This window comes from Lichenostomus cassidix, chromosome 1Aa (genome assembly GCF_008360975.1).
Source record: "Lichenostomus cassidix isolate B80296 chromosome 1Aa, HeHo_3.0, whole genome shotgun sequence".
Lineage (NCBI taxonomy): Eukaryota > Metazoa > Chordata > Aves > Passeriformes > Meliphagidae > Lichenostomus > Lichenostomus cassidix.
Window position 1 is genome coordinate 45,027,221 of NC_139480.1, and position 12,541 is coordinate 45,039,761.

Below are 12,541 nucleotides of genomic sequence, written 5' to 3' on the forward strand. Positions count from 1 at the left end.
GGACAGTTTCCTAATTTGCTTTGTGAGAAACACAAAATTTTCTCACTGAAAACAAACCCAAAATATTGCTGGGCTATTTAGAAGTGGCAGTTGACTTTCAGAGGCCAGACACATCAACTCACATCTTTCTTTTGAAGTAGCTACTTATAACATCTTCTGAGTGTTTTTGAAGCAGAGCTAAAGAAGTGGAGATTGTTAGGTACAAAAGGCAGGAGGTGGGCAGTGTTGTAGAAGTGCAGAGCATTTGGGGTTGAAGGAGTTCAGAGTGAAGATTCTACTCCACTGTCTTGACAACTGTATGCTGGTAGAGGCTGTAACGTGCATTAATCTGAAAAACGTTGTTTTTTAATGTGGTCTAAAGGGTTTTCCATGTCTGTGTGATTTTCTCCAGTCCTTCCTTTTTTAGGAAATATAAAGGCCCTGCCTTTTTGAAGGCAGGTGAAGATGCTTTTCAGCCTCCTTCTTTTTAATCCAAACAGAAAAGCAACTTGGAAGGATCTTCTTTTCCTGAGAACAGGTCTCAGATCAGGGATACACTAGTTGAGATTCAGGTGAAGAGCTGTGATTAGGATATACCTTCTTTTACAATATGTAATTAATACTACAAGAAGAAAGACCAGTGAGATCCCTCAGGGTAATGGAAGTTCACACATCTGCAAGAAGTTATTTCTGAGTATTTTCATTCTCATTGGTCTTCCCATTTATCTGAGGAGATGGATGTCTAGATGACTAATTTACCTACAACAATTCTGAAACTTATTATGTAGTAGATGGGTTTGTTTGGACTTTATATCCATGTTCTTCTTTTCTTTCAGGACAAATTCAATTCTCAGAGACACAGTGCCTTCCCCTTTCTTCACAGGCACTCATTTATCCAGGAAATGAAAGGGCAAGCAGAATGGTGGGTTTGCTAGGAATAGCTAACTGAAGGAAATAAATGTGAACATGAATCTGCTGGTCTCTACATCAAAGAATATCCTTGGCTGCCTTTCGGAGTGAATAACAAAATTTTATGTAGCCATTTTGTTCTCATAATACATTTATTCTCAGAATACAGTGGCATACACTGAGTCACATATGGAATTTCTGAGTCTTAGTGCAAACATCACCTTTGTTCTCTGTTTATAGCAATTTCTTATTCTAAAAGATCACTGTTTTAATGAGAGGTACATGTGATTAGATTTGCAAAGGCTGAAAAAGATAATCTGTATAACCAAAACTTAAGGAGGCATATACCAGATTAGGAAAATTAGGGTATTTGTTCAGTGCTTCCTGTAAATCAGATTTACCTGTTTCAAGCAAAATGCGTACTACCTCCACCTTTCCAAATAGGGCTGCTTCATGTAGGGCACTCCCTTTTTCTGTCTAAAAAAGAAATATTGTGACATTTAAAATACCAATTAATCTTTCTGTAAAGCATACACTTGGAAAATAAGTATTTCTTTTTTCCCATCTAGTTTACCTACATATAAAAACCACTGAATCGGCAAGAATAAATATGACTGGTTTTTATTATTATTCAAGACAAAACCAAAAACTATGTCACTTCTACTATAAAATTAATAACTGTATAAGAAAATATAGTAGGAATGTAATACAGCTCCCTGTTAACAAGCCTATGTTTGTTTAAAATTTCTAGACTCCCATTATAGACAGTGAAAATCTAGGCAACACCATCAGTGGAACACAGCTCTTCAGAAGAGTCAGACAGTTTACGTGTGGATATCTACAATTAAGATGTTTTAATGTGAAACTGGATCACACCCTGGAAGGTCAATTCAGTTACACGGTGAGAGATGCCCCAGGATATCCTGGTCTCCAGCTGATGGTCCAGTTGATGTTCACATTTGATCTGCCTCACATCTGCCCCATACAGATGCCTTGGATAACCTAAGGCACCTCCAACAGCTTTAGATGCCTATGCTTATGTCGTTTAAATTTTACCTTAGAAGTCTTTGAACTTGATTTTGAGGATTTCTTTGACACAAAATTCTTTGTGAGCAGACTTTTGCTCAAATAAAATTTACAGTACTGAAAAACACACTACTTCTCCTAACAAACTACTTTTTTTAGTATTTTATACTGCTGTTACTGAAAAATCTGAACAAAGTAACTATCCATCCAATAGCATCAGCACTAGCTAGACCACTACTAGATCTCACTGACTATCTGGCTCACCTCCTTTTTTTTGATAGTAAATTAGGTTTTGAGATTTATTTGTGGCAAATGTTAAAGGCTTTGCTGCTTGAATTTGCTTTCTCTGTGCTTAATCCAAGTCATACTAGCTATGGAAGAAAGACCTTAAAGATACACACATACACACAAAACCCAATTCTGAAATAAAACAGTAATTAATTATAAATAGTTGTGTCATAAATAGAATGCATCAGAGTTACAGCAATGCAATGACAGGATATTTAGAAGTAATCAGAGATCCTGAGATAGAACATGAGCACACTGTAAGTGTACATATGTCCTACCAATCGAGCCTGAAAGTCTTTCCTATATCATAATAGGCACACTCCCTTTTTTCCTTTCTTCATACTTAGTACATGGAGGTATAAAGTAGAGCATGATCAATGACATCTACATCCTGCACACCACTTAAAATAACAGTGTAACAGAGAGCAGAAGGAAGTCAGTAAGAGAATAAACATATGAAACACATATCTCAAAACTATTTCTAATCTTTCCATTTTCAGAAGCAATCCAGTTGAACATTCACAGGTTTAATTGGAACAAGAAGACTAAATAGGCAGATTTACTTAGAGATGGTTTCAGAATCCTTTACTCAAACAGTATCTTCAGGAAATTTCAGTTAATGCAATTTACTTCAACATGGGATGACTCTGCAATGACAGTGCAACCACAAAGGTACATGCAGAGATTAATGTGCAGCTCAGAAATTTCTGGGAATGAAAAGAGTTCTCGGAAAAGTCACTGATGGTTATAGTTCTGATTACTGAAAGAGGCTTGACATCAGCAATCCTGAAAAAAGCCTATTATCCTCTTTGTGTCACATGGCATTTCCTTTTGATTGATCACTTACTGACATGAACAAACTGAAGACTATTGGGTGACAGAGACCTCTGTGATCGAGGAGGAGTGTTGAGAGCAGGTCAAAGGAAATAACCTTCCCTTCTGCTCACTACTGATGGGTCCACACTTGCTCTGTTCAGTTCTGGGCTCCCCAGCACAAGCCGGAGACAGAGATACTAGAGAGACACTAAAATTATTAAGAGATTGGAATGTCTCTTCTGTGAAGAAAGGCGAAGTGAGCTGGGACAGTTTAGCCTAGACAAATGAAGGCTTACAGAGGATCTCATCAATGTGTACTAATATCTGAGGGGAGGGTATAAATAAGTCTGAGCCAGGCTTGCTCATGTCCAGCAACAGAAGGAAAAACTGAAATACAGTAGGTTCTGTTTGAACATAAGAAATTTTTTTTTTGGTTTTGGGTTTTTTTTTGCTTAGCAGGCAACTGAGCCCTGGTACAGGTTGTCCAGGCAAGGTGAAAGGTCTCAGTCCTTGAAAATATTTTAAAGTTGTTTGAACACGGTCCTGGGCAACTCATTCTATGGGATTCTGCTTGAAAAGGGGGAGTCAGACCAGATGACCTCCAGAGTTCCCTTCCAACCTCAACCAGGCTCTGATTCTGTCAGAGATCAGAATTGGTGATGTATACATCAACAATGAAATCCATGGAGGTTCAACTGTTAGAGGAGGCCAGAGCACTAAATTTTATTTCCATAACATTGAACTGCAGAGATGGAAACCAGTTGTACTTTGACTAAAATTACAGAGATCATTCTGTACTAATAAGGAACCTTGTCTAATGGAAAAAAATGGACTACTTCAGTGACAATAACTTTCTAAAACCCATTGCTGTACCATAATCTGAGACTGAGAAAGATCAATGTTCTGGCATACTGAATCAACAGCTTTGAGGACAAGGAATAGGATCTATCATCAGATTACTCAGTTAAAGGGTAGAAAAGATCTGATACAATAATTGGCACAGGCAGCAGTCCTTTCTGTTGATCAAAATTCCCCACTGGAGTAAAGGTAAATAATATTTTCCTTGATGACAGCACACTTGTCATAAGAAATTGAACAAAAACTAACATGAAAGGAGAAACTTCCCATAGATGTGTAAGGCAAACAAATCTATCTGGGTGCAACTTGAGAGCCACAAGGCAGTTCTGCTACGCACAAAGGGAGTAGAGGAACTTAAGCCACCTCTACATATGTAATTCAGGGTTGGCACAGGAATCCAAAGGTAAATGCCATTCTTTTTCCTTATATAATTTCTTGATTCTTAGTCTATTCTACCATGATATTTCCTGTCATATCAGAACATGATCCTAAAATACAGATATCCCACAGTGCCCTGCATTCTAGGGCAGCCTATGCTTTATAACTCTGAGCTATCAGACAATACTAATGAATGTCATATCCCGGAAATGAGATATATATTATGAACAGTTTGTTCAAAAGAGGAATTTACAAGGCAATCCATATAAACAGTGTAAAGATCTCTAAGCTACAAAGGTCATTTTCTGAACAAGAGGGGAAATACTACCATGAAACTGAACTAAAATCAATCTGAGAATATGGAGATTGAAAGCACACTTGTGAGATGCAGATGTGTAATCCTGCATAAGATGTCATGGAGATGAATGCTGACACAAATCTTAAAAGCCCTAGGCAGGATTTCACGGTAATAGCGAATAACTAACAAGTGAATCAGATTCCTCGACCCAAAAACTATCCAGAAGGCAGAAATGTCCTTCTTGCCAGACAGTTCAGTTACCAAACTCCATTTTAACTTAGAGGAAATGTTGAACCTCAAGGATGAACAGGACCACGAAAAATTCAGACTGGTCAAGTAGATATAGCTGTCTTTGTAAATGTACATGTGGCTTACAACTTGAAGGTAGAAGCTCAGAATGCTTTTTTCTTGTGCAATAGAGCACTGACACAAATTGTGAGGATTAAAAAACATAGTTGCAAATAATTTCTATATATTAAGATGTGCTAGAACTTTTATGTAGATCTTTTTCACTTATAACAGCGTACTTGTGCACTAATATATTCTTGTCTTGTACTACAGCAAGTGAGCTTAAGATTTATAGACAATATTCATTGCTTTACTTCCTGAAGCTTTCATTGCCTTGGATCATATTTTCCTGGCAAAGTGAACACTACCATAACATTTGGAAAGTCTTTCCCAGTGATACTTAATACAAAAACTGCTGGCAATTTTTCATGAACACAGCTAAAGTCTGCTTGTGTTTGCATCAATGGATAATATATTGATTCCCTGGCATAAATTTTCTGTTTATGAAATACAGAGAACTAGAGCACAAATTGTGCAAAGCATGTAATAAGACAGTCCCTGCCCCTGCTTACTGCTAAATTCAGGAACAATGTCACAGCTGGACACATAAACAAAGCCAGGATAGAAGGACACTGTCAACAGGAACACCAGAATACCCAAGTCAACTTGGCATACAATTTACAGGCTCACAGAGAAGGGTTTTAATAATTACACATTTTCTTTTAATCATGTAAATATGCAAGAGCTTGTAATTAGGTCACTTGTCTAGCCCTTATTCATAGGCAGTTTACTATAGCTCTGATATGGATTTCAGACAGAATCTGAAGGACGGAATGGTAGCTTTGCAAATTGATTCACAGAATATCCCACATATATAGTGAGAGCAAAAGAAAGGGGCACAGCTTTTTGCAGGAAAACTACAGTGATAAGCAATGGAAATTGCCACACTTATTGGAACAGACAGGGAAGGCAAATAGGGATGGATGAAAGTTTGATAAGCAGAGGGTGCCAAGATTTAAAGGTATTTACAATTATTAAACTACAGTTTACATGAAACACACTGTACAGTATCTTATTTTACTGAGGGCCCAAAATCTATCACTCACTCAAAATCTGTGTATTTTTCATATGTTTCAATTTAAATGAAGACTTCAAAGCCTAAAGAGATGAAGCAAATTTGTATTGCCCCCTCCTAAATAATTTCAGATTGAAGGATATTGGATAGACCAGGGGAATTAATAAAATGTGTGATTAATTAAATCAAAAATTAAATACTGTCTTTTATTAGTCCAAATATTTGCTCTGATTAAAAGTGCTCAGGGAGTACAGAAGAGAAAGATAAGGTGGCTAAAGTAAACTTCGCATTTAAACAAATACACCTTTACAATTACGGAGTAATAAGAGACAGGTTACTTCTATAATCATCTCTAAACATCATGAGAGATCTTTACTGGTGATAAACTGGATTTATTTAACATCTTTAAATGTGCACAATTTTATTTACCACATAAGATTTTACTTTGTATATTGTTCTTTCCCAATCAGTGATGCAAATCAATTTAATTAATAATAAAATAGTTGTTTTAAGTAACAAGCTGATATTGTATGTTCTCAGATTAATAAACTGCCAGTAATCATCAACAGAATTTTTCAGAGTCTACAGAAGTAATAAATTAACAGTAGGTACAGAGCCAAATTACCAATATGCTAAGATGTTGAATGAAAAGGAACATCTTGATAGAGAATATGTATACTGGTGAGATAATAAATAAATGATATTTCCTTATGGCAAGTAGGACAAAACCAGAAGGAACAAGATAACCTAATGAAAAAAAAAATCCTTCTGCTTCTGAATATCTACAAAAAAAAAATCTAAGGATATAAATTACTTAAAAGCAATTAGAATAAAAATAAATTAAAAAACCAAGTAAGCCCTATAATTTTAGTGAAGATGCCAGAAATCACCATTACTAAAAGAATCTCTCATTTCTTAAAAGAAGATTGCAAAAAATTTGCAGCCACTGTATTTTTTGAAGACCAGGGAAAACTTTTAGTATAACTACAGATAAAAATGGCTTAGGAGAATTCACAGTAGTGCTAAAATTATCTAGATTACATAAGAGGAAGAGCACATTTCATAAAAGCATTGTGTAATATTTTGCCCTCATGTAACCATCAGTTTGTAAGTTGCCATGACAGAGACTATTTTTCTTCAATTATTCTATTTCTTAAATATCAATTCAGGCATCAATTTCTTTCTGAATTTTTCCTCATTCATTTGCTAGAGATAAAAGAGAAATTATGCATTCAGAAATATGCATTTGAAAGTCCTGTGTTGCTGTAGCATGAAACTTTTCTAAATTACTGAAGACATAGTAATAGTACAGGACAGATAAAAAAATGAGCTGCTTATATTAACCTTTGCAAGTGTCTCTCTTTCTAGTAAAGAAAATCAAAATCAAATGAAAGCTTGATGGGAGGCAAATTCACAAGCAGCCTAACCACAGAGAAGTGTTTCACTTTAAAATAGTTTGAAGCAAGTACCAACACTAACTCAAAACAAGCAAGAGATAACAAAATTAGTAAAACAATTTTACCACATTTTCAGTTGGAAGGCACTTCAGAATATATACTTTTAATCTTAAAATACACTAACTTTTCTGATATGCTTTGTTGTTTTTTGGGTTTTTTTAAATCTATCTTTTCTTCCCCACTTCACATTCTTTTTCTCTAAAGTTGAAAAACATGACCTTGATGGGCAAATCCAGAAATAAAGGTGCATGGAATCCCGGTCCAATCTTTCTATATAAAAGGGAATTTTGTCTACAGAGGTATTTTATTAAATGCACCTAAAATGGATATAAAAAATAATCAAACTTGTGACAGATTTCACAAGATTTGTTCACAGATTCACAGACTCTTCTGAATTGGAAGGGACCCACAAGACTCATCAGGTCCAACTCTTAAGTGTATGGCCCATACAGAGATCAAACTCACATCCTTGGTGTTTTTATCACCAGGCTCTAACCAACTGCTAAGTGGTAGAGAATGTCTGAATGTAACTCTAAAGTAGATGTAATTATGTTTTGTTGGTTGATTTATATGAAAATAGATATAAACCTGAAACAACTTTAATTCAAAGCATATTTTATATAGCGAGAGAGATAGCAAGAAGGTTACTTCAAATCTGAAAATAAAATCCACTCTAACACAAATCCAGTGCCATCAATCAAATCAAGTCAAATCATAAGTTTGAAGCAGCACTTCACACAGAATCCAGTCCTCTGTAGTTAAAAGGCTCGAACACCTTCCAGTACAAAGAACTGAACATAAAATTTACTGCTGCTATACCTTGTGTCTCTTCCCATCTATGTCTATTTTATTTAAAGTAACCCCTTTTTCATCATTATAACTTACTGTACATAGAACTAGATTCACCAAACAGCTGACAGGTTGGAGTCAGTAGCTGTGAGAGTGTATTGCCACAGAATTTTCTCTGTGATTTATTCAGCAAGTGTTTAGAATTGCAGAAATCAAAATTGTAATTACTTAGTAACAGGAGTTTAGAATGGAATAATTATATGAAAATGAGCTCTCAGTCAAACACTGTTTCAGATTGCTATGACCATGAAGGGCCATAGTTTTAGAAAATCAGCTTAGTATATTTACAGCCACTGTTATAGAAAATATATTTATATATACCTACATGAATGGTTGTTATGGTTTGTGCATCTACATGTCTCAAGACAACATTAAAATATCCATTCAGCTTTGAAGATATGTATCTTTCTTGAGTTATCCCTTTTAAAACATTGTTTGCTTTGTAATAAGCTGTATTATGCATCACCTTGCAGCATTTCCAACAAAGTAAATGCAAGTGTAGTTTAAAGAAAAAATATAAGAAGTTATTTAAATCACAGTCCAATGGCGAAGGGAAGGAAGGGTGGAAGGGTGGGAGGGAGGAAGGAAGGGAAGGAGGAAGGAGGAGGGAGGAAGGGAAGGGAAGGAAGGAAGGAGGGAAGGGAAGGAAGGAAGGGAAGGGAAGGAAGGGAAGGAAGGAAGGAAGGGAAGGAAGGAAGGAAGGAAGGAAGGAAGGAAGGAAGGAAGGAAGGAAGGAAGGAAGGAAGGAAGGAAGGAAGGAAGGAAGGAAGGAAGAGGAAGAAGGGAAAAGGAAGGAAGGAAGGAAGGGAGGGAAGGAGGAAGGAAGGGAAGAAGAAGAAGGAAGAAGGGAAGGGAAGGAAGGGAAGGGAAGGGAAGGGAAGGGAAGGGAAGGGAAGGGAAGGGAAGGGAAGGGAAGGGAAGGGAAGGGAAGGGAAGGGAAGGGAAGGGAGGAAGGAAGGAAGGAAGGAAGGAAGGAAGGAAGGAAGGAAGGAAGGAAGGAAGGAAGGAAGGAAGGAAATTACACACTAACTTGGCAGCTGACATCCATTCCAGCCTCCAGAAGCACCTGCACGACAGCTTTGTGGCCATTACGTGCAGCAAGATGCAAAGGAGTGTGTTTTCTTGTATTACAGTTCATCAGGTTTGGGTATGCTTTGATGATCATTTTTACAACACGCAGACGTCCATAAAGTGCTGCCAGATCCAGAGGTGTTTCCAGTTTGTTGTTTCTTATTGTGGGATCTGTCAGCTCTTCTAGCAGAACAGCAACAACTTCTGAATGACCATATTGAGCTGCACAATGCAGTGCTGTTTCGTTTTCATTGTTCTGTTAAAACAAAACAAAAGCTTCAGAAATTCATGTTCAATCACACAATAGAAATGCTCAGCTTCTATAAACTGCCTCCATGAGATCACTACAGAGGCAGGGTTTGTAATATAATATATGCTAATGTATGTTAAATGCTTCAGAATTACTCCACTAAAATTTTAATAACACATTAACACTTCAGCTTGTGGCTCTCAAGCAGATGAGCTCCCTCGGTGTCTACATTGCTCCTAATCCATTTTAACGACATGCCCCTCAAAATCTTGTTGCTCATGATATGCCAAAATCTGTAACCTTCTTTGATTCAGCCATTCCTGAAATTATGATTGAGTTTTTCCCTTAGAAATACTCTGACACTGAAACCTCTCTTCTTGTTTTTGCATGTTTTGTACAACATGTAATAACAAACAGAGCAGTTTGTTATTAGAAAAGTGAAATTATGGAGAAAAACTGTGCAATTAAAATATATCAGGCACAAGGTTAGCTTCATGTATCACTACAAAAAGTTGCTACCAAGACAACAATTAAAACTTGGAAGAAGACAAAATAGCATCTATAGAAAGACTTAACAAATAACCTAAGCAGTTGGTCTTTCCAGGGCTCCAGGGAGAGGCATGTATGTGTTTTAAGGTGTATGAGTGTGTGTATGCTGTGGACTAAAGCAATGCCCCCAGAGTGTTTCCCAAAACATTATTCAATGAACTTAATAATAAATATTGAGAATATGCATTATCTTTTTTAATTGTTTTCTTCCAGTTCTGTCTGTATACTTGCAATCCCAAAGAGACAAATAACTTCAGGCAAAGAGGAAGGAAATAATTTATTGAGCTCTCTGAATTCTATACACCATTTAGATTGTTAATATATCATATATAGACTTTACAAAGCCTTAAAATACACTAGACTCTATAAATTTTAGAAGTATGTACATTGAATGCCTCTTCTGATATACGATTTATAAAATGTGACAGTTTACAAATGCTGTAAAAGTACAAAACCAATAAGCTAATGTGTTTTATAAAAATTTTTTTTTAAAAAAGTAAATTCAGAAAATATACTAAAGGGTAGAGATACGATTCTAAAGAAAGAAGAAGTGATAAATCTGAATCCACAGTTCTATTTCTCAAGAAACCAGCTGAAGAAAGTTCAGGGGACAGAGAACTGAAAATAGAAGAAAAAATTGTCTTTTGAAAGACAGAAAGAGTCAGAGATCAGGGAAATGAGCCTTTGGACTCTTACTCAAAAGCTAGCTAAGCTAAGAATATCCCTGCTGTACAGTAAGAACTAGGAAGGTTGAAAAGGGAAAACTTTTTTTGGTAATAATGTTTCTAAGTCTGTAACCAAGAACTCAATTCTTGGGTTTGTGGTTTTAACAACATTGCTGTCATTTTCATCTCTTCTTGCAATCTAAGATGACTCAGATGAACTTGGGAAACAGAAGAGACAGATCAATACATTCAGGTAAATCAATGCTGCAGTTAAACTCACTGGATGTCTGCAACACCACGCAAGATCTGAGAGACTGGAATGTGTTTCCTGCTAAACTGCAAGACAGAGGCTGGAGAAGAGCCAGGTAGAAAGCAAAAAGCTTCCACTGGCAAACATGGCTTGATGACTAGTAAGTATTTGAATCACTGTACATTATTCAGACCACCATGTGGGCTTTCTTTATTACACAGACCAGAAATTCAGATCAAAATATATATACTGTCACAATACTACACTGCTGCAATGTTCTATCAACTACTTGAGACAAGGTTTTTGTGCTCTAGTGACTTCTAATGTATCCTTTATATAGGACTGGGCAAAGCAATTTTCTTATGTACAGTAGTATGCCCACAAATCACAAGCACAGTTTATTAAAATTTGGTTTTAGAATTTCAATATTTCACTGATAGATAGATGAACAGGCAATTGCAGCCTGATTTTGTGTACAATTAAGTATGAAAATCAGATAATTGCACATAAAATGGACAATTATGGTAATTTTTGCCTACAGTTCCTGTATTTATATATCCAATGGAAATAGTTACACAAAGAAATTATATGTATAACTATATTGACATTCTGGGAGGTAAATAACAAAACACATCTTTACAATTGTAACTATTTGTCCAATATCTGCTTATGTTTGAGGTTTTTTCCAAGAACTTATTGAAGTACTAATTGAGATATTTAGAATCTTTTGCCAATGATCTAATATTGTAGCTTAGAAGTATTCTGATTAAATTTTCAAAGAAACATAAAAATTCAATTTTCTATGGCCCTTTTCTCAAAATGTGATACACAGATATAGACACAGAGAAATCAAAGAGACTAAGTCACTGCTGCTGAGCAGCAAACTGAAATTTGCTCCCTTGGGATCAAGAATATCCAGCTGAATTTTTACACAAGGGCATAGTTGCAAAAAAGTATATTTTTAAACAGCTTGGTGCATAAAAGCAAAGCAACAAAATGTTATTATTTTCAGATGTATATTGTTAAACTTTCTTCAATGGTTTTTATTTGCCAAATTAAAGCTACATTTCAGTTCATGACCAATCAAACTGATACAAAACTTAAAGCAATAGGTATCACTGAAATAAAGCAGAAGAATTCAACCTGGGCAAACATGATAATTAAATTACCTACACATATATATGTAGTCAGAATAGGCATTGTATATACTGTGTTATCAGAGCTGAGAGGTACTACCTAATTAAAACTTGGTAAGAAAATGTTCTTCTTTCTTCAAAATGTAAAGTAATCATTTCAATTCAGGTAGAGAAGAGAGGAGGCTGTAACAGTACATTTCCTGGACTGGAAGAAACTGTCTTCCTCCTCTCATCCCTCATGGAAAGATGGACATTATTGTCTATCCAGCATTACGAATTTAGTCCTTAAGGAATTTTTTTAAAGGAGATATATAGTAAGAATAATCATTTTAAAAAACCCCAACATATGATGGTATTTTAATACTGTAATTTATGTGATTCCCCCGCTCCCACAAATGC

General features: G+C 35.8%; 1 protein-coding gene across 9 annotated transcripts in view; it reads right to left on the minus strand.

The window, feature by feature from the left end:
* The window catches only part of ANKS1B (ankyrin repeat and sterile alpha motif domain containing 1B), a 397,467-nt gene that overhangs the window by 335,851 nt on the left and 49,075 nt on the right, over window positions 1-12,541 (minus strand). For all 9 annotated transcript variants that reach the window (XM_085047083.1, XM_085047078.1, XM_085047079.1 and 6 more), the window contains exons 4-5: window positions 9,252-9,548; window positions 1,290-1,365 (exon numbers count right to left, since the gene is read on the minus strand). In XM_085047083.1, coding sequence (XP_084903209.1) covers window positions 1,290-1,365; window positions 9,252-9,548 — 373 coding nt within the window. The remainder of the gene's footprint in view (window positions 1-1,289; window positions 1,366-9,251; window positions 9,549-12,541) is intronic.